The 25,592-nt window shown below is 38.7% G+C and overlaps 1 protein-coding gene across 1 annotated transcript; it reads right to left on the bottom strand.

Annotated features, from left to right (window-relative positions):
* Positions 1-3,942: 3,942 nt before the first annotated feature.
* On the bottom strand, positions 3,943-9,149 carry LOC135933267 (cbp/p300-interacting transactivator 3-like). Its single transcript, XM_065471334.1, has 2 exons — positions 9,039-9,149; positions 3,943-7,056 (listed from the first exon to the last, which is right to left on the bottom strand). The coding sequence occupies exon 2, from the start codon at positions 7,048-7,050 to the stop codon at positions 6,355-6,357; it is 696 nt and encodes a 231-aa protein (XP_065327406.1). The 5' UTR covers positions 7,051-7,056; positions 9,039-9,149; the 3' UTR covers positions 3,943-6,354.
* Positions 9,150-25,592: the final 16,443 nt, after the last annotated feature.

Raw genomic sequence — 25,592 nt, 5'->3', positions numbered from 1 at the left:
AACCCGCCAGGGAAAGGGGGCCCAGGCCCATCCGTACCAGGGCCCAGTGCAGCAGCGCCGCATCCAACCGGTCATCCAACTTTTAATAGAGTCTAAGCACCCATTCAAGATCTGCAGCTTGGAATTATCCTAGGGGTTAAAAGACATACCTAATTGAATGTCATCTGCATAGCAGTGTTAGCAGATGTCCTTAAATATCCTCATAGTGGCCTGAGGAGGGAGGAGATATAATAGAAACAATGAAGCCCCAATACAAAACCTTGGCTAAGAGAAGAGGATGGGGACCTGTACTTAGAAACAACTACAGAAAAACACAGTTCAGACAGATATGATGTGAGCCACTTCAAAGCAGATACATCCAATATTTCAATCTATCAAGCAAAATGTGGTGGTCAACAGTATCAAAAGCAGAGATAAGGTCCAACATCTGCAAAACAGAACATTTTCCTGCATGTTTTTGTATCAAAATGTAAATTGTATCACTCTAAGAAGTGCAGCTTCAGTAGTATAAGATCTATGAAAGCCAGATTGAAATTTGTCAAGTGTACTGTAGTTTGTCCAAGTCAAATACTATAAGCTGTAAGGTGCTTAGCCAATACCTTTTCTAAAGTCTTAGCAAGAAGCCAGTAGAGGAGGCAAAACAGTTCAGGGGGAACATGGGAAGCCAGTAAAAACCAACCATTGGCCTAAAAAGAGCTGGAATTCCCATCACTAAAACGAAGCCTGGTTAGCTAGCAGAGCTCTCACAGATTCCAAAACGGCAAGTTTCACCACCCTCTGGCCAAAATTAACTGAACCAGCCGCAAATGAAGAAAGAAAATCACAAAAATGTGTAGCTTAACAAATGCGCTAACACAAAGCATTGTTTGCATTTCCGGTTCCCTCTGTTGTTTTTCACCAGTAGCTGATAGCTGCTGTAGATAGTAGATGCAGCTTCTGATAATGGCCTCACTAACACCATGCATCTGAGCCACTTCCGTCAACAATAGCCATTTTCAGCCCAGTTACTCCACCTGTCATAAATTTAGGGCCATGTGGGGTTTTTGCTTTGCAACTTGTGATTGGTGGAACTGACACGAACGCGGCATCATTACTGTGATTCTATTGGCTCAAATGATTAAAAAGCGGTGTCAATCTTGCAAATCGGCCAATAGAAGCCAATTCATTAATTCATTATTTTGGGCATTCAAACGAAAAATTTTCTTCTTTTTACTTCCTAAAAAAATTCAACTGACATATGGTCTCTAGAGTGTGCCAAAATTGGACAAACTGCACAACGCCTGAATATTTAATTATTAAATGTGCAGTCATTTTTCATTGTTTCACATTAGAAGCATAAATCTTTGCACAGAGGATGTTTATATGTTGATTACTGATTTTCTGAATTAAAATCTGAACTAAAGCGTATTTTTAAAGGGGTTATATGCTAAAAAATAAAAACAATTAGAGGAAAAAATTTACTTACTTTTTCTGTGTTCCAGCTTATTCACTTTGACAAAGTAACATCTGCTGTAATATTTACACCTCTGATGAAATCTCACAAGTGTTAGTTTATTTTAATATCAAGATTGTTTACACAGAGTTTGTTTTTGCAGAGAAATACTCCATTCATTTTGGGCATGTCATGTTCGAACAGGAAGCTCAGAAAGCCCTTTTGGTAGTAACAGATTAAGAAAACCTCTTTCCTTTAGCCAGAACACTGACGATGGATCTTAAATCGTCCTTCCACAAAAAACTTCCATCAATGCAACAAAGGAGTGGCTAATGAAAAACTGAGGTCATGGAATGGCCTAGCTAGTCTCAATCTTACTGCTATGTATCCTGATATATATGCAAACCTGGTAACAAGAAATGTTTCACAGATGTGCTTGCTAACAAGGGTTTCTCCACCAAATACTAAGCCATGTGTTGCTTAATGATCAAATACTAATTTCACTCAATGACTTGTAAATCAATTTATAACTGTTATATAATCTGTTTTTTTATTTGGTTGATATTCTGTCTGTTATAATTAGAGACTGTTAATTTTTCTTAAATGTGTAATATCTATTCAACTATTTGCTGGCAAGTGTTGGTGTAGAAAAAGGTGAACCTAATTCAGAACAGGAAACAGGTGTAAGGCACCATAGTGGTACTTTAATTCAGCTTGCAAGGTTTACGTTTTAATAGATTAGCAAAGAATTATGTGCAGCTGCTTTAGACTTTCATTTAGCTAGAGTCATGAAGATGTAGCTGCAAATACAAGAAGAGAAGGAATGTTCAGCCCGAAATGCTGTTGTTACCACAGAGCCTTCCAAGTTGTCCAACGTGATTGGAACAACCTTAACAGTCTGAGGTTTGAAGCCTTGATTATATCCTTCTGTTGCAGACATTGAGACAGTTATAGATAGATACACAGACAGATATGATGGCCAAGTAATAATTCCTGGTATACGTCTTTGAAATCTGCTTAGTCTGTAGTCCTTTCCACTTTTACTGACAGCTTGGTCAGCACTGTTCCCAGTGAGCTTTGGACTCAGACTTTGTTTCTGTTTAGAAATTTCCTGGAGAGAATTTCAAGATGAAACTGAAAGGCAGTGGGTTTGACTCTTGGTGGTCTCAGCAGTCTATTGGGGGAGACTGCATAATAGTGTACCTATGATGACCTTGGTCTCAGGGTTAACAACTATATGCATATTAGTCAATGAGAAGTGATTTGAGTTCAATTTTATGAAATAGCTGATGAATAGAACCACTGCAATTTTGAAAGCATCCTTACAAGGGCTTTAAAACTTTTGCACATTGCTGCATAGCATTACCTTTTCATTATTGAAATTATTTTATATAGTCTTTGCTTTTACACCTTATTTATCTTTATTTGTGTTTCTCTCATTTGTCATGAAGACAAAAATGTTTCCTAAGTCCAGCATATTTCTGAACCTGCTACATTTTATAGTGTTTATTCACAATTTATTATATTCCAGTATAAAGACTATGTGTACACAGTTTTAATTCGTTTAGTCATTTTGAAATAACTCTAATTGTGTAGGCAATGTAATGCAGGCTTCTTTCTTAGATTTTTCTTAATAAAACATCATGGATTAAATGTTTAGAGGATGCACAACATTTTGGTTTGGGTTACTTAGCACTTGACTGTCTGCAAACCATGGCTAGTGGCACAAATCTTAGATGCTACTAGTGTCTGTCCTTCTACAGATTTGGGTTCCTGCAAGCCTGCACCAGTTCTCACAGTTTTCAGCAACCTATTAAAAACAGCTCAAGGACAAAATCCTGCCTTGACGAACACCATGTAAAACAGCACGTGTATTTGAGGTCTAGTAGTATGACTTTACTGCACAGCTAATTAGAATTTCAATTAGACTTTTTTTTTAATCGTAAGTCCCCACAGAGCTGTTCTTTTAGAAAAATGGTAGAGCAAAAGTTCTAGCTGGAAATGTGCAGTGAGCTCTTTATTCAGCTCTAACAGAGAGAAATAAAGGCCTTAAGAGAAAACAAGACTTGTCATTTAAATGTGTCAGTGTGGGAGGATGTCTCTGTGAGCCATTTGAAATACTTTTGTGAAGACAGGCTTCCTAAAGCATACATGTGTAAAGCCAGTGTTGTATGTATGTATTTATAAATCTTTACTCTGGTATGCTGTTACTTTGCAGGTTGTTAAACTTTTTTTTAAATTCTATAACACACAATGAACCAACAAAAACATTCTCTGTGTTGACAGAGTGCTGACTCTCTACTATTTAGGATATGTAACTTGTACTTTGCTCTTCTGCTTGCTCATTGCTTATTGTGGGTGTGGAAGTCTTGAGAACCAATAAAAAAAAGATCAGGCAAATAAAGAGCATCTCTCAAGGCTCACGGTATATATCAACAGTGCTGTATCTTTATGACAAGTTACATGTTTGGCTCCTTTTGAGAGTGGATTAAGAAATCACTGACATACAATTAAAAACAGCACTTTAAATAAATATTTTATTTGAAAATAAATACATTTTCTTCAAATATAATCAATAACATTACAAAAGCTTTGTGGAAGTGGGAAAGGAGGAGGAGGATGAGGAGAATGTGTGGGGGAGGGTAGGCGGGCGGGTTGTCACCCAAATTAATGGTGTGTAATTTGGAATAAGGATTACAATCTCACATGTTTATCTACCATTGTAAGACAAGCTCCCACAAAGTACTGTGCTGTACATTCTCAGCTGCTTTGTGAGAAAGCAGTGGCATTCCTCTTGCTTCCTTCAACACATGCAGTCCACTTGGTCTTAAAGCTTCAGGCCCTGCATCCAAAAACATCTACACACTTTTTTGCTAAACAAACAAACAAACAAACAAACAAACAAACAAACAAACAAACAAAAAAAGTAGAATATAATCTCTTGTCAATACATCAAAATCAGCCACTGACTTACATTTATTTCTGACAATGCTTTTTTAAACATTTTTTTGAAAGTACCTTAAATGTATCTAGATCAGCTTCAGCTCTAGTCTACAGTACAAAGATACAATACACAAGAAGGCTGCGCTTGTTGATATAGCGGTAATCAGAGGCCACTGTCTTGCTAAGGCCAGAAGAATTTCCACCTTAACTATGAGGTTGTGAGTGTGTCTGCAATTCTGGCAGGGAGAAAGTGAAGCAGAGTGCTGGCACTTATTCTGTCTTTACCACAGCATTTCAATGCCCATTGTTGGACTCAAGAGCTTCAAGATGGCAGATCTCCAGTGAGACGCAGGAAGCACAGCACAGGTGTATTGGAACAGATTAACACAGTGTCGCCCTGGCTCCTCTGACAGTTCCACAAAGAGCACAGAAAGTTATCACACATCCAACCTGCTGTGGAAAGACTTCACCCATGACCAAAAACCTAATTACTTTTAGAAAAAGTCATCATATATGTCCATTTTATAATTACTGAGTCACTAGAGAATGCGCAAGCTGACCTCAGTAAAGACAAGCATGTGAGAACATGTAATTCAAATCCTGTCAGTAGAAACACAGCAGAGCAAGCTCATTTATGGCAAAAAACATCAGCTTTGCTACTTGTTTGCTCTTCCAGTCTAATGAAATCAACGCCACAGGTAGTGACAGATTTAAATAATGATTAAACTAAGTGCTGCACAGAGTGCTGTGTCCACGCATTGTGTCCACAGGCCAAAATCTCTCTCTCTATCATTCCCTCTCTCTGCGCAGTCTCTTGATCGGTTTACCAACCGATGACTTTTGGGATGAGGATGCCCTTCGGTGGGATTTAAATACCTTATTCCACAAACGTACACACTAAGCACACAAAGACTGTAATCAAATGCATTTTTTAAAAATCCTGTTTTGGAAAACAAATTTAAGCATTAGCTATGCCACCAGTAACTGATTTTGTTGTGGGTCTAACTTTCCTTAACACTTTGAATAGGTCATAATTATGCAGTTTTTGAGATGCTAAGAGGGCGTTCACCTTGTATCTGTTCTTGCAGTTCTATACAGCAGTAACCTGTCTTGTAACACATATATGAATGTCAGACATGGAGTGGTGAGACTTTGATGCACAAATAAAAGCTTTGTTAAAGCCAAGACTCAAGGAAATGTGCTACTTTGCCAATGATTCAGTCATAGTTACTTAGCAGGAAACAGATGCAATGCAGATTTCACCTAGTCAGTCAGTTAAATGACATTATAAGTGAAATAATCAATGTAGCACATTTTACCCACAAAATAAACTAAAATGTGCCACTCTGGAATGATGCACAACTTCATTTTCCTGCTCTTCAAGGAAATGTCATCTTTTGAAGGAAGTCAGTTTTGAAGAGCCAGCCTTCAATGTGCACACAAAAATCCTTACTTCCTCATATAAACAAATTCAGAGAACTACTTTTTTATAAATTTGTATGATCTATAGTCTGCTACTAGTTAAAATTGTCATCAGAGATAAAACACTTTAAAAGATTACACCAAATCTGGTGGACCCAGAATGACAGTCTTTTAGGTCAGCTTTTCTCATTGTGTTTGTTAAATTTACAATTGTCCAAAAGCCTTGGCACTGTAGGCACATGTGCTGTGGGCCAGATGGGTACAGACGGAGCCCGCTGCATCAGGATGCCCCAATTTGGCCAAAGGCAGCGGATCTTGCTGGCACCGTCTCAAAGCAGAGAAACCTGGTGTTTTTTCTGCGTTTTTGCCCATTACAGTTCTTCAACAACTCACAGGCAGGTCATCGTGAAGTTGTACCAGACACTGTCATATACACAGATACAGAAATACCCAAACAGAACAGGGGGATTGTCTCCTCTCGCTGTGCTACTGTGGCCATTCAGTCATTCTTTGGGCTGTTGAATCCAAACAAACCAAACAATTTTCAACTAAATTCCTCAACAGCTCACTGTGCTCGGCTGCTGTTTGCACACAAAGTCTGATATGAAGTCAAACTCATTCTGTCCCAGGAAGAGCTCGGGTAGCTCCTGAATGCGATCTAAACCAAATTCCAGTACCAGTGAAGTCAGAACCTCCTCATCGATCAGATCCATGTCCATACCATTCAGCCCCAAAGGCCCACTAATGTGTTGCATGCTGGAAAGCTGGGCCGGGCCCATCCGGTACTGAGGGCCATTCGGCAGATGGTGACCATTAGTTGAGCTCAGCGGGTGTCCGTGATACTGAGTGTTGAGTTTTTGCAGGTGCATGCTGGCCATGAGCTGCTGTGAAGTGAGATTCCCAGGAAGGTACTGCTGTGGGTGTCCTCCTTGCTGCTGCTGCTGCTGCTGCTGCTGAGAGTGCAAGTGGTGGTGCTGTTGCTGTTGCTGTGGACACTGGCCATTGTACATCATGCTACCAGACATCATTTGGTGGTGGTGGTTGGCCATGGGAGCTCCATTCACAGGGACCATCCCTCCAGGTCCCACCATACCCGGTCTCTGTCTCATGGCAGCTTCCATATTGCTCTGAGGGTTCCTGCCATAGTGCATTACCTGGCCATTGGGCAGACTGCGCTGGCAGTTGTGCTGTGGTGGCCCATTCATGCCCATCCTGAAGCCATGGTTCATGGGCATCATCATGTGTTCAGCCATGTCGCCCTACAAAACCAATAACAACCAGCACAATATAACATTAGATTTGAAAGAGAACCCATTGCATAAAGTAGACAATTTTAATATATGTACAGTTTAAACTGGCAAGAACACACTTTACACATTGCAAAAGTTCTATTTATTCATAACGACAAATAAGAAACCAGCTTTTAAGGGCTTTGTAGAATAACAAAATAAGGAATAACTCAAGGAGAACTCAAGCAGGTTTTTTTTTTTGATTGCCAAGATAGCTTATGCTAAAGTTGTTAACTTTCATCAATGCCACTTTTCAATGAAATTTAACAGTTTGAACATCTTCCAATGATCTAATATTTGGCAAAGGAGAAAAATCAATTGTATTTGGTACAATTCACCAGAAAGTGTTGTCAACAGGTTTATTTTGGGCTGGAAGTAAAAACTCTAAAAACCTGCATTACAAACAAAAGTTGTGTGGAAGATCTGGAATGCTGTATGTATTACACCAGCTTATCTAAGTAATTGTGCATCTTACCTAAACCTCCATTTTTGCATTTTCCATGTTATTTTATGTCATGTAGTATCACCATTGCATGTAATAATTTAGACACATGAAATGTTCCTGGAGCTCCAGCTATTCATATATGATTCCCATGTTTATAAAAATATTTTTAGAGCAAAATAACAATTTAAGCCTGCAGCTATATCCAGCTTGATCCTAAAAAGTATGTGTATGCATATACAACAGTATATAAAAACATGCTGACCAAGCACAATATTTTAACCCAATTGTGCTGTAAATCTATTGTCAGTATAGGTTCCTACAGTTTTTTCAAATGACACCTATAAACACATCTATATGTTAGCATTTATAAATTAAGACAGCTGAAATCTCAGTTACCGGTTAGAGGCACAGAAACACACAAAAATTGACTGCAGATGATGGAAAAACTACGATTCAGTGACCAAGTTGGGATATCTTGATCTTAGCTGATCAGGTGAGACCATTTTACTTTCATGCCTCTCTTCAGGGGCTTATGATTTAACAAAGGTGTGACACTACATCACTTAATTCAAGTCCCTTGAAACAACAAAACAAAAAAACAAACATAATTGTTTCAAAACTTATTTTTCCTCAACTTCTATGATTTCTGCTTCTCTATTTGAACACTGTGTGGAAAAAAAGAAAAGTCAAAGCCTCCAAAATTACACCATCAGTGAATTACCCCTCAGTCTAACACTAACAAGGGAGGGCAGCAGTACCCTTGCAGCCCAAAGGACACAGAGAAATGCTTTTCCAGACCACCCCCCTCAGCCTCAACACACAACACCTCTGTCCTTACTAAACATCTCACATTAAGATTTCCTACATGGCAAACAGATCCTACTCACTGAACATAATTAGCTTGTTAAAATGATGACATTATTCCATGAGCTGCCTCTAAATGGGATGGTTGTGAAAACAAATCTAGAGCAAAAGATGAAAAGAATGCTTGAGTGTGGAAAAACAAAGAGGTTTCAGATTTTTAAAATACCACCATCCTAGAATGAACTCAGCCTTTGCCCCTGGCTGCTTGTATCAATTCAACCCTTTTAGTGCTGATAAAACAAGAGACTTTCCTCAATAGCCTAAACGCTCCTTATAATATTCTGCTCTTGTGATATCTAATTATATCCCCTCTGTGGAGCTTATGTACTGATCGTTATTATAATTCAAATGCCACTTTGATAGTCTGAGGGAGGATAATAGTCATTATTACAGAAGCACGAAACCTCTTTTTTTTAATCCACATCCTTACGGATTCTTTTTATCATTTGATGCGATAAGACCGCAACAGAAAACCTATAATGCCGTTAAAGTAAGTGGCAAGGTGAAATATGATTGATTCCGTCCGAATCCAACCAGTCTCTCTATTTGTAATTATGTAGCGAAATACGAAAATACTCCACAGGACAAAGGCGAAGAGGTGCCTTTCAACCTGTTTTAAATAGCACCTTAAGATGACACCTACCCGATATTTTATTGTGGAATCGGTTGAGAAGTTGGATCAGTGCCGGGGTAGTTCCTTCAGCTGATGCTCCGGCTACATGCAGCCCTGCGGCGAACTCTGCAATGTCTCGGCAGTCAGAGGAGTTTGTTTTCTGGGTCATCTCAGGGATTATGTACATCTATAAAGCACAGAGAGAGCGAGAGAGAGATAGGGAGAGGAGGAGCCACCTTCCTCTCCGTCTCCTTTGTTGCTATTGGTCCGCCCCCTTAATCACTGTGCAAAGAAACGTTCACTAACTACTTCCACGGATCCACCAGAGCAGAAGAGACCCGTTCAGCCCCGCTGTGGTCCCGGGGTGATTTCACTGCCGCCTGCTTTCATTACACTTATACTTTTATTAGCAATGATCCATACTCTCTTAACTGGAAGAGTTCTGTGCAAAGCGCATCGGTAAAGACTGTAGGCAAAGCAAAAGCCCCACAGCTGTAGAGGAAATCATTTGAGCACGTTGTTTTACAGCATTACTCCGGAATAGTTCTGTACTGTAAAGTCCACTATAAAGTCATAAAGTCTCATTATAGAGCACTTTTTTAAAAAAGTGTTTACAGGGGAAAGAAACAATAAGTAAATGGACCTTTCACAGGAGAACAGAAAAAAAAACTAACCCGCTGAAAATTACAATTACAAAAAAGACAAAGAGCACACTGCTAGAAGGAAATGTTAAAATAGGCTATTACAAAAGGGACGGGGATTTAGGGTAAATTCCAACAAATTAATATTAAATTCCATAGTGTAACTTGTAGCTTGTAGATAAGCTTACAGAACTTTAGTCATTTCATCTCTCTGGTGCTAGGGCTGCTTTCCCATTGCCTGGCTTTCTCTAGCAACCTTTGATGATGCTCCTGGTTTTTTCCATTACCATGGCCACTTTACATTCTGTAGTATTTTCCATAAGCAACCAACACTCTGCTTCCTGGTCACACTGCCAGTCTACAACAATGGCCAATATGATATATGTTAATGGACACAGTAGCATAAACCAAACCCAGGCTCTGAAACTGCTAACATCTTAATCTAGACAGTTTAAAAAAACCCAAAAAAAACAGATCCACCATACTAGCGAGGGTCCTCTATGCTTTCCAGTTTCTTGTGACTACAATGCACTAACTATGTATGCCATTTAGGCAGACTTCAACAAAAGGACTAACTACTTATCTGTGGTGTCTATGCAGTTATCTGTATTCCTGTGCACAACCAAGTATAATACTCCTCTAAATCAGTCTAAACTTCAAGTAGGCTGTTCAGCTAGGACTGTGAAGGTTCTGCTTCCTTTGTTTTTAAGTGTAGGCATATGACAAGTTCACACTGCACTGCACAAGAAGGTCACCCTGGCACGTTCTTTCATGAACCTGGCCAAGCTTAAAGGAAGACATGACTTTAGTCACCAACCAGTTGTAGCTTGCCTGCCAGTTGTCATTGGCAACCTATGTGATGTCATCTGTAATGATGTGTCATTAAAGACTACCTAAAACAGGAATGTAAACAAACAATGGCTGGGATGATACTGGCTGTCCTGTGTATGTAAAATAAAGAAAGCTAAAGCAACCACGTAAGTCTATTTAGCTGGCTGTTGAGAAGCATTCTAAATAAGGATGTAGTTACTTTACACTGATACAAATTGCACTGATAATGCAATGATACAGTTGGTGATTTCTTTTTTGATTTTACATTTCATTTTCCTGTTGCCATGTTGTTATTGTGGAGTCTAAACATAGCATTAGGAATAGTCAGAAGAGCTACATTTATGAACCACATGGAACAGGCTACTACACCTAGGGTTAAAAGTTTTAATGCCTTGGGCCAACCCCATTGTGGACTTCATAAATAAAACATCAAAAGTGCAGATGTTTGAAAAGTTGCAATATGTTTTTGTTTTTAGCACCTTTTACATTCTTTTTAAAGTAAATGACTACTGATGCTATTTAAAGATATCTACAAAAAATGGACTGTATGGATGTATGCTCTGAAACTATCCTTTTTTCTATGAAGGTGTCGGGTAACAGCGAAGGTAAAAATGGCAACACTCATACAACCACGAGAACCTCCACATAGCACCTTTTAATAATAATACCTGCACTGCAAGTGCAGGTATTATTATTAGCAGAAGAAATGTCTTTGTGGTAGCTGTGCAGAGGTTTGTACAGAGCCCTGAAATGGACTGGTAACCAGCATAAGCTGTTAAAAGACCCTAATGTGCCACCTTAACAGGCAATTTCAGAACTGTGTTGAGCTCTAAAACCACACTGAAATCTTTCACGCACACATTTATACTCATGTTCTATATATAGAGATTTTTCACTACAAAATTAAAGTTTAGCAAGTAGAATTTAGGAATCATCAAAAAAGTTGGGACATGGAGCACTTTTTATTATTGTTACTGTTATTGCAAATACAGCACCAGTTTCTGCAACTGTAAATTTTCCCAGTTTTTCTGTTCCTAGACTTATTAGCTTCAGGAAATAATATTACCTAAAGCCATAATCAGTTCATTTTTGTCCTGAGCGTATAGGTATAAGAATAATGTAAGGGTACATGTACAATAATAACTATGAAATAAAATCACTGGACCGTATCCATGAGGAAATAGTACACCGTTCAAACTGTATACCCTTCACAGACATTATAATATAATTTGCGTTATATATCATATAAGATAAATACATTTTATTTTTAGAAGACAGTGTTGCACTAAACTACTAACAGACGAAGACAAAAAAATTACGCATTCACTTCACAGTGAAATATCTAGGTACTTATGTCAAAACTTCAAAGTAAAATTCAGAAAATCCTTTGTGTTCCGAAATCAATCCACCTCCATCCTGTTCCAGAGCCAGCTCACACCAGCTAGTTCTTTTGTTTTTGGGCTGTCTTCCTGTGTGGGGAAAGTTAGGCCCCCTCAGCAGGAGCTTGGTATGTATTCCTGTTGACATACACACACACCCTTTGCCGTAGAGGAATGTGTCCTATTTTTGGGCCCCTAAAGTCATCCAGACTCCCAGCCTCTTTCTAATCCTCTTTTCACTTGACCATTGTGTTTATTGTCTGGGAGAACACTGTATGATTTGGTCTGCAGCCACAGGCTCTTCACTTTATTTAGGAGATGTTGATTTCAGTGAGTACAAGTGGTTATTTTGATGAATACAACTACAACTGTGGTTCTTTAGGGTGCAGAATTCCAGAGATTCAATTACTGAATACTTTTCCTTTCTCAGTACTTTGTGCCTCTCTCACTTGAATTATTGCCCTTTATTTAATTGTGTTATAACTTACTTTTAAATAAGTAAGTTAATTAAAATAACATTATGCATAAATGCATAAATGTAACAAGTTAATAATTTACAATAATAGATAGATGTTTTGTCTGGAAATGTATTTGCACTCTATGTATCTGTACCCATATGTAATTAATTTTATTTTACTATTGAGAAGCACTTTGGAGTACCTCTGGTCTTTTAAATGTGCTCTATAAATAAAGTATTGATTGATTGATTGATTGATATATGTAGTTCCCGTATAGCTAAAATTCATTTTCTGTTCTATTTTAAAGGAAACATGTTTTACTGTAGTCACATAATCTAGAATTCAAAAGATGAGTGCATTCTGGAAACCCCTCAAGAGTTCAGCCAAGGAAAAGAGTCTTCAACACTTATATCAAACCATTATTTTTAATTAATTTCATATTATTTGTCCAGCAGTCCCAATCCATCCAGTATATGATTATTATCTGAATAATAACCTGAAAGAAAGAAACTAAATAATAGAGATATGTTCATTACAAAGTGTTTTTGAAACAGCACAAACATAGTCTCAGACAAAATATATTTTCTTCAAAATTAAATTTTGTGTGCTGTATAAGAACAGACTTTTAGAGAGAGAAGAATATAAGCCAAGACTGTATAATTCTCATATATGGACAGCAGATATAAAGTTATATTTTGCAACTTTTACACATCTATCTTGATAGAGAGATAGAATAGATAGCTAGATAGCTAGATAGCTATATAGATTAGATTATTTTATCTTTAGACATAGCCAAGCTGGCTTTTTCCTCTTTTATTCAGCCTTTATTAAAGAAAAATAAATCCACCCAAAGTCACTTCTAAATCACACTTATTACAACTTTCTCAGCTAGGAAGAGTGAATTCTTGCTCATTATGTGGCTACTAAACTGGGGAGAATCTCTCTATTTAGTCAATAAATTATCCAATACCTGTGCAAAATAGCAAGTGTTAATTTTAAGATTTTTTAAAAATGCAAAATTTAGTGAATGAGTGGGATTTATAAATGCTGGCAGCTTTGTTACATTTGTATGGAGGCAGATTAGCCGTGTCCTCATTTCAGTGTTGCTAAGCCAAACTTCATGGTTCCTAAGGAATCTTAAAAATCAACCTCTGTGCACCTACTCTGCCTCCCAAGCCAATGCATAACTATACTGATGTGAAAAGGAAAGTTTTCACAGGACTCAATGTAGTCCAGTGAAAAAGTACGTTCTACAATAGCTTGGAGAGTCACCTTTAACTTGAAGTTATCTGACTTTATGATTCTCACATATCATTGTTTTGGCACAGTTCATTGAGGTTTGCAATTATTTATTTTTGGACAGCTCTATTAAAGACTTCCTCAGAATTTTAGTCAGTCTGAAGATTTGGACTTTGACTGGGGCCATTGTAACAGCTTGATTCTATGCCTTCTATATAAAATATATAAAAGGTTGACATTATGAGCTGCAGAGTGGCACATAGGCTGAAAAAATCCATGCTTCCAGTATGAGGTTCCACACATGGGAGACAAATAAAACATGTGCACATGACTTAAGCAAATCAACTGAATACATCTTCATCAGTTTTAAGTTTAGGTAGGTGTGACGATAAAAGACAACTTGCTTGTTTCATGATAAGAATATGAGCCTTTATACTCCAGGACAACTTGTAACTCATTTGTTTATGGAATTATGTGGAGAACTGCAATATTTTACTGCATGTAATAATGGGAACACTCTTTAGATTATTCTGCTTATTTGACCTTGTCTGAGAATTACTTGCTGATCTTAGTGAGACAGGAAACGTGTTCTGACAGTTAGCCAATGACACAGCTGCACTTTGGTATTGATCTTTACTCGTGTAGACTGCATTCCATCTATACCATGACTTAGGGGTCCAACATACTATGCTTTTGCAGCTTTGTATCTACATGTTATTACTGTTGCATAATGTGCAACATTATGTAATGACCATAGCTTCTCTGCAACTTCTGGATTGGATGTAAATTGTTTATATGTATCTGAGCGGATAAAAGACAAAAACATCCCTTGACCAATTATTTCTGACTGTTTAGCACTCTTTCTTTCTATTAGTCCCTCAAGCTGTATACGATATGTGCAGGTTTCATATTACCGAGTGCTTCTTGTTACCCCTTTCTTTCCAACCACCCACGGCGCTACTCAACCTGGTTCATTCACACTGACTGTCAATCTGTTGCATGTTTATTCCAATAAGGTCTTCATGTATTGCCACAACATGATTAATGCATTTTTAAAATGCATTAATTAATTAATTAATGCATTTAAAAAAAATGCCACTTTTGTCAGCAATAGGACAGAGCCACACACAGGGTAATCACATAGAGTACAAAAGACCACTGCTCCAGCTGCTGTCCCTCTCTGCCAATTGGCCTCATCCAGGGAGAGAGGGAGAGAAGGCTCCATCAAACAGATTTGTAAAAAGGTCACTGAAATAAATTGCCTCTTAGGTACAGTAAAATGTGTTTCAGTCGGCAGTACAGCAAGGAAAACTACAGTTGGGTTTATTGAGGCGTATGTGTTGTGTATTCATTACACAGTTTCTTTGACATTTATGATGAAAAATAAAAGTGTAGTTTTTTTTATACATTTGTTTATATAATAGGCTGTTGCTTCTACTCATTGAATGTTTTTTTAAACTGAACTTTTTGCAATTTTAAGGATCCTTAAAGAATTAGAATTTTATTATTTATACATTATACTGTTTGATTTACAACAAGGAAATATATACTGTATGCACAGTATTTACTTCCTTGTTGTGAATAGCAGAGTGCACTTTTTTGTCTTTCCTTTCTCTTATTCTAGACCGAGAATGGAGGGTGTCCCACCTGCTTCTCCATGTAGTAGAAACAAGAACATATGTTGTTTTATAACCCTATGTTTGAGCGTGTGCTACCACATCCTTTCATGCATCTGTGCTCAAGTTGCTGTTTCTCTACTAATGTCTGCGTTAGCATGGGGGGAAGGGGGTCTTGCTTTCAAATTCCTAGGTCTCTTGATGTGAGCTGTGTTGTGCTTCAGCAGTTCCATTTGGCCAGCATCACCCTGTCTCACCACCCCATCCGGCCCCCATTAGGCAGTCCTTGCAAGTCTTGATTGCTTGGATCAGGTCTGGTCCTGTTAAGTCATTGCTTATTGCCTACTGACACTCTCACCTGCAGATTAACATGAAGAGGTTGTTACTAATATGCTCTGTATATGAAAAGCAATAACACAAAGCTGCTACAGGAACTAGTGTAATACTGTTTGTTTGTTTATAGTGTTTCATAAGACCTTCCTTTTCAGAGTGAAACACACTGACGAATCTCAAGCTATGTTTATCAGAAAGAGTTACGTAATTCTAATTTTTATGGGGAATGGACTGTGTATCTCTAGTGCTCTCCCATGTAAAAAAAATGTATTCAATTTAACTCAAAATTGCTACTAAAAATGTGCTTTTCGTTTTGTAGAGGTGTCTAGCTACCACTGTAGCCTTTTCTTGTACTCTCACTTTAACCATATCCTGCTTACCCCTGGATTTCCATCCATCCATCCATCCATCCATTTTCTTACACTTATCCAACGTAGGATCATGGGGTGATGGGCTCTATCCCACCTTTCAAAGGTAGGATACACCCTGGACAGGTCACTAGTCTAGACTGGTCCAATCCAGAGACATACAACCAATCACACTCACATTTTCACCCACAGCCAATTGAGAAGCGGCAGTAAACTTAACCCATGAATTTCTTGGGTTTGTGGGTGGAAGCCAGAGTATTTAGAGAGAACTTGTGTGAGCATGGGAAGGACACGTGAACTCCACACAGACTGTTTTTTGTTTGCTTTTTCGTGTCTTTTTCTGATTAGCCTACTTCTGCTATCATGTATGACAGCCATCAAATGGAAATGTGAAATTCCACCAACAAAATCCAGGAATGAATTTTATTAGATGTGACTGCAACACCAGAGAAAGACATCTGGATCTAAGAGAAATTAATATAACAATACTTGTTGCACTTGAGTGGCGCTAGACTTAAGAAGCAAAAGCAGATAAGGTATTTCCCAAAATGTGTAATTATTACTTAACACTAGAAGTCCCAGGCTTTTCTAACCCTCTGTCAGCCAAGTGGAAGCTAACTTGGCTAGTCTGTTAGCATCAATTCATATGTAAATTGGGTCGTTACCTGAGAATTGTGGAGGAGAGTGGGGGTGTGTGAATGATTGCGGATTTCTAACTGCAAACTGCCTCTTTGTTTGTGTGTGGGGAGGGGGAACTGCTAAAAGCTGTGAACTTCATTTTGTGTTCGTCTTGATGCATTCTCAATCATCCAGGAAAATAAATCTCCAAAAGATTTATTGATAAAAACAGTACAAAAAAACCAAAAAATATTTCTACAAAAACAACCATTTGTACACATATTTACAGATAATAATAAAAAGTGAGTGAGTACATTTCAATCACTCACAATCCTGGCACTGCCATGGTATCTGTAGTCTGCATTTACCACATGTGTATCTGTAGCAGTGAACACATCGCACAGTGGCATGATTGTTCTTGCATTTGTGTTTGACCTGACACGTGGCTCTTTTTCCAGGGCTAGGTGTGGAGGGTTGTGTCCGAAGCAACTGTTCTTTTCTTGCCTTCTTCCCAGCCATATGAGAGTTAGTCAACTCTCTTGCAAACTCCACCAGGAAGTCCACCCGTCTTTCCTGCATCCCGGTGCATGCTTGATACAGCACATGTGCATTCAGTGCTGCCATGTCAATCATGTTATAGGACCGTGTACTCCCGCACCATCTGGTCCATCACATCCACGCCACACTTTGTGGTGTTGTAAAGGGTGACAGTGTTTGGCTTCCTTTTGGTGGTGTTATCAGTCTGAACCACGCTGTGCATGCAGCTAAGAATATAGACTGTCTTCTTCCGTTTGGTTGCATACGCCGTCAGCGTGGCAGCAGAGGTTGAAAACACCTAAGAAATAAGATAAATTGTTATTTCCATAGCACTTTTACACACAGTGAAACACATAAACATAGAACCACAAAAGACCTGCAGCCTACCTGAGTGGTGAATTCATTGCGATCTGTGTATCTAGCGGATTGAGGAATTTCCCGGCGAATCTTGTTTACTGTGCCGAGGATGGTGGTTTTCCGTCTAAGAAGTTTTTGCGCAAGTGAAAGCGATGTGAAGAAATTGTCCGTGGTAACATTTCTGCCCTTGTCTAGGAATGGTTCCATCAGCCTCATCACTACATTTTCAGACAGTCTCTCCCCACTGGGACGACTGGGGTCCTTGCCAAGATATGGGAGGACATTGCAAATGTACTTGGATTTTAGGTCGCAGGCCACCCAAAACTTGATCCCAAACCTGTCAGGTTTACTTGCAATATACTGCAGGAAACAGCACCGAGTCTTTGATGGGAAGAGCTGTTCATCAACGGTGATATGTAGACCAGGGTTGTAGCACGTGATGCAGTTGGTGACAAATGATCCCCACACACTGGAAACTGCAGCGAACTTATCAGTCTTTGCTCGATCACTGCGGGTGGACCTGTCATCAAAGCGTAGGTGTTGCATGATGTCTTGATCCAATGATCTGTGGGTTTCCCAGACTGCTGACCAGCAGTCACGTAGTGATGGAACCCTAGTAACCCCCCGCAAGATCAAGATCTTTGATCAAGATCAAGATCAAAGACTCGGTGCTGTTTCCTGCAGTATATTGCAAGTAAACCTGACAGGTTTGGGATCAAGTTTTAGGTGGCAGGCCACCCAAAACTTGGGATCAAGTTTTAGGTGGCAGGCCACCCAAAACTTGATCCCAAACCTGTCAGGTTTACTTGCAATATACTGCAGGAAACAGCACCGAGTCTTTGATCTTGATCTTGATCAAAGATCTTGATCTTGCGGGGGGTTACTAGGGTTCCATCACTACGTGACTGCTGGTCAGCAGTCTGGGAAACCCACAGATCATTGGATCAAGACATCATGCAACACCTACGCTTTGATGACAGGTCCACCCGCAGTGATCGAGCAAAGACTGATAAGTTCGCTGCAGTTTCCAGTGTGTGGGGATCATTTGTCACCAACTGCATCACGTGCTACAACCCTGGTCTACATATCACCGTTGATGAACAGCTCTTCCCATCAAAGACTCGGTGCTGTTTCCTGCAGTATATTGCAAGTAAACCTGACAGGTTTGGGATCAAGTTTTGGGTGGCCTGCGACCTAAAATCCAAGTACATTTGCAATGTCCTCCCATATCTTGGCAAGGACCCCAGTCGTCCCAGTGGGGAGAGACTGTCTGAAAATGTAGTGATGAGGCTGATGGAACCATTCCTAGACAAGGGCAGAAATGTTACCACGGACAATTTCTTCACATCGCTTTCACTTGCGCAAAAACTTCTTAGACGGCAAACCACCATCCTCGGCACAGTCAACAAGATTCGCCGGGAAATTCCTCAATCCGCTAGATACACAAATCGCAATGAATTCACCACTCAGGTAGGCTGCAGGTCTTTTGTGGTTCTATGTTTATGTGTTTCATTGTGTGTAAAAGTGCTATGGAAATAACAATTTATCTTATTTCTTAGGTATTTTCAACCTCTGCTGCCACGCTGACGGCGTATGCGGCCAAATGGAAGAAGACAGTCTATATTCTTAGCAGCATGCACAGCGTGGTTCAGACTGATAACACCACCAAAAGGAAGCCAAACACTGTCACCCTTTACAACACCACAAAGTGTGGCGTGGATGTGATGGACCAGATGGTGCGGGAGTACACGGTCCGCAGAGGAACACGGCGCTGGCCAGTTGCCGTGTTCTATAACATGATTGACATAGCAGCACTGAATGCACATGTGCTGTATCAAGCATGCACCGGGACTCAGGAAAGACGGGTGGACTTCCTGGTGGAGTTTGCAAGAGAGTTGGCTAACTCTCATATGGCTAGGAAGAAGGCAAGAAAAGAACAGTTGCTTCGGACACAACCCTCCACACCTAGCCCTGGAAAAAGAGCCACGTGTCAGGTCAAACACAAATGCAAGAACAATCATGCCACTATGCGATGTGGTCACTGCTAAAGATACACATGTGGTACATGCAGACTACAGATACCATAGCAGTGCCAGGATTGTGAGTGATTGCTGAAAATGTTGAAATGTACTCACTCACTTTTTATTGTTATTTGTAAATATGTGTACAAATGGTTGTTTTCTTATTTTTGTTTTTTTGTACTGTTTTATCAATAAATCTCAGCAACAAAGGAAATACACCCATGTGTGTTGATTTCTCCCTAAGGCAAACTGAAACACAAGTTTCCTTGTGGCTCAGGAAACTAACCACTCCAAGTGGTTCAGCATGGCCCCACCTTATTTACATAACAAAAGCAGCTGTTCACAGGTGATTAAGGATATTAGCTAAAAGCCTACCAGCCATTTGGCTCGACGGTGGGTTTTATAGGTAGAAAAGCCAAATGGCTCTTCTCTGGGACTTCTAGTGTTAAAGGTTTCCCCAAACAGAAAGTGTCACATGTAGCCTAAGAGTAATCACATAACCACAGCTTTATAACAGAGTTATTTTTCAAATGGTCTGGCAGGACTTTTTGGAAAATGACCTATTTTGTCATTTTGGTGTGGAAGGACTTATTGAGAATGATCACATTTCTCTTGACAGTATTTTTTACTTGCATTTAGAAAAATACATTTTTGACAAGACAGACCTTTACTGCTTAGTGATTCTTTTGGATGACTATTCATATCTATTCTAGGACACAGCCCGTATCTGATACCAATGTGAGCTGACAGCAAGGTTGAGCAGACCTTGCTGGTAGCATCAGAGTAAGAATAAAAGATGTCACATCTTTTTTTCGTACCTATACTAAGCTTCTCCTGTACACATTCAAAACAAAAAACATTTGTTTAAAAGAAACTACAAGTTTTGACTGATTTGAGATCATCCCACATATCAGTCTTAGTTGTTTGACTTTCTTTGGATCTTTGGATTCTTGGCTCGGTGGGTTTGGTTGTGCTCCACGCTGATTCTGCATCAGCCAAGCTGTCAAATGAATAAGGATTTATTTATTGTCATGGCAGTGTCGACAAATTCCAAATTCAAATTATACAACCATTTGTATGAGATAGGAATTTAAACTGATTGTAACTAAGCATTGTATTTTCTATCATGGAAAGTGTCTTGTATTCACAACACAAATTGTGCTGGGCTAGTTAGTGACTTCACCCACTAGCTGCATTGGTAATAGCAATCATGGGGATTTAATTTCTATTTACGGGCATTTTATTTAGCAGTATTTACCATTTTTGTTTTACTTTGTTAAATAAATATCTTCACAGTTTACAGTATATCTTGGAGATCTTTTGAAAAAAATATTTGTACGCCAGTCTTACAGCTGTTAGTACACAAATGCTCTTACTCTGACAGAGGATGAAAGTTTCTCTATTTCAAATGTATACATTTTTCTATTGTCTGATGTGGCAATTGTAGATTCATCTTTTATGCTGCACCCTTCTCCTCCATTAAAGTGAAAACAGGTGTGTGACAACAGCCTTGCTTCCTGGCATCTTAAAAAGAAAAAGAAACTAAATAACAATGAGCATATTTATTTGTTTATTTATTCAATTATTAATTTATGTTTTTTTAGATGTATTTTTCACTACAATTTGAATGGAACTATATAATTTGAAAACTGTATAATTTTACATATAAATACAGCTTAAATAGTTTGTTTAGATGGACATTTTTTACAGTGTAATGACTAATAGTGGCATAATGTGGCTGTTCGTACATAGTCATCAAAACTGTCTTTTCATATTGACTTGTGATATTGCCATATGAGTCACTGCTGCATGATCTCTGTTGAAATACGCATTTCCAAAAGACATGTACCAATGTATATACAATGCATGAAGAAGAAATCATTGAATGTTATTAAACAGATACACATTTATTAAGTTATGTTTTTGCCGAGTGCCTGTTAGGGTTGTGTCTGACCCTTTCATACCACAGGTTAACCTCTTCAAACACCCTATTCTTACTGCATTACAGGTTAGTGTACTTTAATTACATTACTTCATACCCATAGCCTTACACACATTACCTCTCTCAGAAGACAACATGTCTTGGACTATATGAACAGTATATTTTTCATCGTGAAGTGAATTTAAGACATTATCAGTTCACTGAAAATGTTTTTGTTTGCATTACATTTTCATGATTCCTATCTTACTTTATGCAGTATAAACTACATACAGTAAGATACATAAAAAGTAACCAACATTCACCAATATACATATAACTATAGGGTGTTATATGTATATTATATATTATATTTTTACATTTTATTATATACTATATTATTATTATTATCACAGGCATATGTTTTTACACATTGTCACCCCCCAATGACTGTCTCATTTATTAGTCATTTATATGAAGTTCAGTGCCATATTACTCAGCTATCTCTATTGTTGAGATAAAATATCCATTTTCAATTGTTTGTCCTTGCTGTATGACTTTACTAATATAGCCTTAATTACTTGTTTTTTATGTATCAATACTATATTCCTGTTTCCACCTTATTACCTCACTATTACCACATTATATAATAAAAAGTACATCCATCAAGTCTGGTGACCTTAAGTAGAAATGTAGAAATGGGGCATTCTGTGGCAAATCATGGTGGACTGAACTTTTTGCTAAATGTATATCTGTGACTGTCCAGCACGTGATGGAAAAAGTGTGAACGACTCTCCAACAGTGTCCGTAACTTGGAAATGGAAATGGAAAAGGTCTGGGGAAATAGTTGGTGGAGAATGAATTTTATTTTACCAATTTATAGCCAACACAAATATCTCAGAAGAAATCTGCTTAAAACAACACCACAAACAGGACTTACTAAATTAAACACTTCGCTAACTGAAGTGTAACAATGTGGAAATACAACTGCAAAGACTCAAAAAAGATAATATGAATTAATGTAAGGCTGTCTAAGTCTAAGCAGAAGTCCTGTTTCAAAATGGGAGAATACTAGTCACGCAGGGTCAATCAATATCGATTAATACATGACTAGATAGTCCTTTAGTTCAGTTAAACCATAGTTATTTTTATACAGAAAAAGTTGCTTAGTCTGTAATAAGTTCATCTTAACTGTGTAACTAGCTAATGCAATGAAGATTGGAAAGAAAATTGTCTGGACTTCTTTAAGTTTCCTTGAAGACGTTTCACCTCTCAGATTTTAAGCCCAGATTTTACGCCCTATGGGAGGGCTTCAATGTTGGGAAGTTACTTTTAAAATGTATTCCACTACAGATTACGGAATACATGCCCCAAAATGTAGTTTGTAACGTATTCCGTTAAGTTACTTAATGTGAGTAACATATTCTGAATACTTTGGATTACTTAATATATTGTCATGCTTTTTACAACTACATGAATACACTATTGCTGTGTGATTTATTACTATTACTGAAGGCTACTTGCTGCCAAGTTAACATTGTTAGCTGGCGTTAACTGAGGTTAGTCCATAGACTGCTTTCAGAACTGCACATGATTATTTGGAGCTAGCAGGTTGTTAATGCTGTCCATCAAGTCTAACAATTTGTGCATGTAAATGGAGAGTCCTCTTCACACACTAAGGTCAACTATGGTGTTCCACAGGGTTCAGTGCTAGGACCAATTCTGTTTACATTATACATGCTTCCCTTAGGCAGTATCATCAGAAGACATAGTATACATTTTCACTGCTGTGCAGATGACACCCAACTCTATCCATCCATGAAGCCAGATAACACACACCAATCAGTTAAACTGCAGGAATTTCTTAAAGACATAAAGACCTGGATGGCCGCTAACTTTCTGCTTCTTAATTCAGATAAAACTAAGGTTATTGTATTCAGCCCTGAAAATCTTAGAAATATGGTATCTAACCAGATTCCTACTCTGGATGGCATTACCTTGGCCTCCAGTAATGCTGTGAGGAACCTTGGAGTCATTTTCGACCAAGACGTCCTTCAATGCACATATTAAACAAATATGTAAGACCGCTTTCTTCCATTTGCGCAACAGCTCTAAAATTAGAAATATCCTGAGTGACGCTGAAAAACTAGTTCATGCATTTATTACTTTTAGGCTGGACTACTGTAATTCATTATTATCAGGATGTCCTAAAAACTCCCTGAAACGCCTTCAGTCAATCCAAAATGGTGCAGCAAGAGTACTGACAGGGACTAGAAAGAGAGAGCATATTTCTCCTGTATTGGCTTCCCTTCACTGGCTTCCTGTTAAATCCAGAATTGAATTCAAAATCCTGCCCCTCTCATACAAGGTCTTAAATAATCAGGCCCCATCTTATCTTAATGACCTTGTAGTACCATATCACCCTATTAGAGCACTTCGCTCTCACACTGCAGGCTTACATGTTGTTCCTAGAGTATTTAAAAGTAGAATGGGAGGGAGAGCCTTCAGTTTTCAGGCCCCTCTTCTGTGGAACCAGCTTCCAGTTTGGATTTGGGAGACAGACACTATCTCTACTTTTAAGATTAGGCTTAAAACTTTCCTTTTTGCTAAAGCATATAGTTAGGGCTGGACCAGGTGACCCTGAATCCTCCCTTAGTTATGCTGCAATAGACATAGGCTGCCAGGGGACTCCCATGATGCATTGAGTTTTTCCTTTCCAGTCACCTTTCTTACTCACTATGTGTTAATAGACCTCTCTGCATTGAATCAGACTTGTTATTAATCTCTGTCTCTCTTCCACAGCATGTCTTTATCCTGTTTTCCTTCTCTCACACCAACCGATTGCAGCAGATGGCCGCCCCTCCCTGAGCCTGGTTCTGCCGGAGGTTTCTTCCTGTTAAAAGGGAGTTTTTCCTTCCCACTGTCGCCAAAGTGCTTGCTCATAGGGGGTCATATGATTGTTGGGTTTTTCTCTGTATCTATTATTGTAGGACCTACTGTACAATATAAAGCGCCTTGAGGCGACTGTTGTTGTGATTTGGTGCTATATAAATAAAATTGAATTGAATTGAATTGAATTAACAGTCTGCAGTCTATGAACTAACCTCAGCTAATGCCAGCTAACAATCTTAGCTCGGTGTCAAGTAGCCTTCAGTAATAGTAATAAATTACACAGCAACAGTATATCAAAGATACTGAAGTGGCACATAACCCAGGTAGCTACCACAACTAAAACAAGGTAGTTGCAGTAGGCTAATGTCAGTATTTTAAAAAAAAGAACTTATTTCCAGATGTTTGTTTAGGTCGAGTCTTCTGACGCTTAGAGCAGCTTGGTTGCTGGCAAACAGAGTTTGCATTGAATGGTCAGATTTCGCCCATGCCTTTCTTCTTTAACTATGAAGTGGTTTGAGATTGGGTTTCCGGGAATGCGTGGAATTACCAAAATTAGAGATGTTAGACATGTGCCTAACGCCGGCACATTTAATCGTTACTCTCCAACACTGGAGTGCTTAAACTCTGGGACTCACATCAAAACTCCACCGACTTCACCGACAAGGTCCAGAAACTTACTCTTGACCCAGATGAAACCATAGTGTCCCTTGATGTGGTCTTTCTCTTCACTTGCATACCTACAACTGAGGCAATGGAGACTGTCAGAAAAGAAGCCATTCCTCAGTACAAGAAGACAGCTGCTTGGAAAACAGAACCAACTTCACCCCCCACAGATTTGCACAGAGTTAGACCTCTGCCTTACCATAACATATTTTAAGCACAATGAGAGTTTTTACAGACAAAAACATGGATGTACCATGGGCTCCCCAGTGTCACCTGTTGTACATGGAGGAAGTGGAAAGAAAGGCTCTTGGCTCTTTTAAAGGGACAGTACCTAGACACTGGTACAGATGTGTTTGTCATTTGTCCTCACCTAATAACATATTTCATAAAGAAAAGAACAGAGGACAAGTTTGCCTTTTGCTTGGGTAGCTCAAATGTATCTTTGAAGCCTAAAGTGCATCCAGAAAGTAGTCAAAGTGCTTCACTTTTTCAACATTTTATGTTATTCCAAAATTAAGATTAAATTTATGTTTTGCCTTAACATTCTAAACAGAGTGACAAAGTAAAGAATTTCTGTTTAAAATTCTTGCAAATTTATTACAAATAATAAACAAAAATATAACATGTACATAAGTCTTTACCGTGACACATAACATTACAATCAGGTGTTTCCACTGATCATCTGTCAGACATTTCTTCTGCTTGACTGACAA

This window comes from Pelmatolapia mariae, linkage group LG22 (assembly GCF_036321145.2).
Source record: "Pelmatolapia mariae isolate MD_Pm_ZW linkage group LG22, Pm_UMD_F_2, whole genome shotgun sequence".
NCBI classification, from domain to species: Eukaryota; Metazoa; Chordata; class Actinopteri; order Cichliformes; family Cichlidae; genus Pelmatolapia; species Pelmatolapia mariae.
The sequence above is the reverse complement of the archived record's forward strand: the minus strand, read 5'-3'. Positions and strand labels throughout refer to the sequence as shown.

Excerpts from the sequence above, each read along its gene's own strand:
- LOC135933267 (XM_065471334.1), bottom strand. The coding sequence starts at position 7,050 with ATGGCTGAACACATGATGATGCCCATGAACCATGGCTTCAGGATGGGC.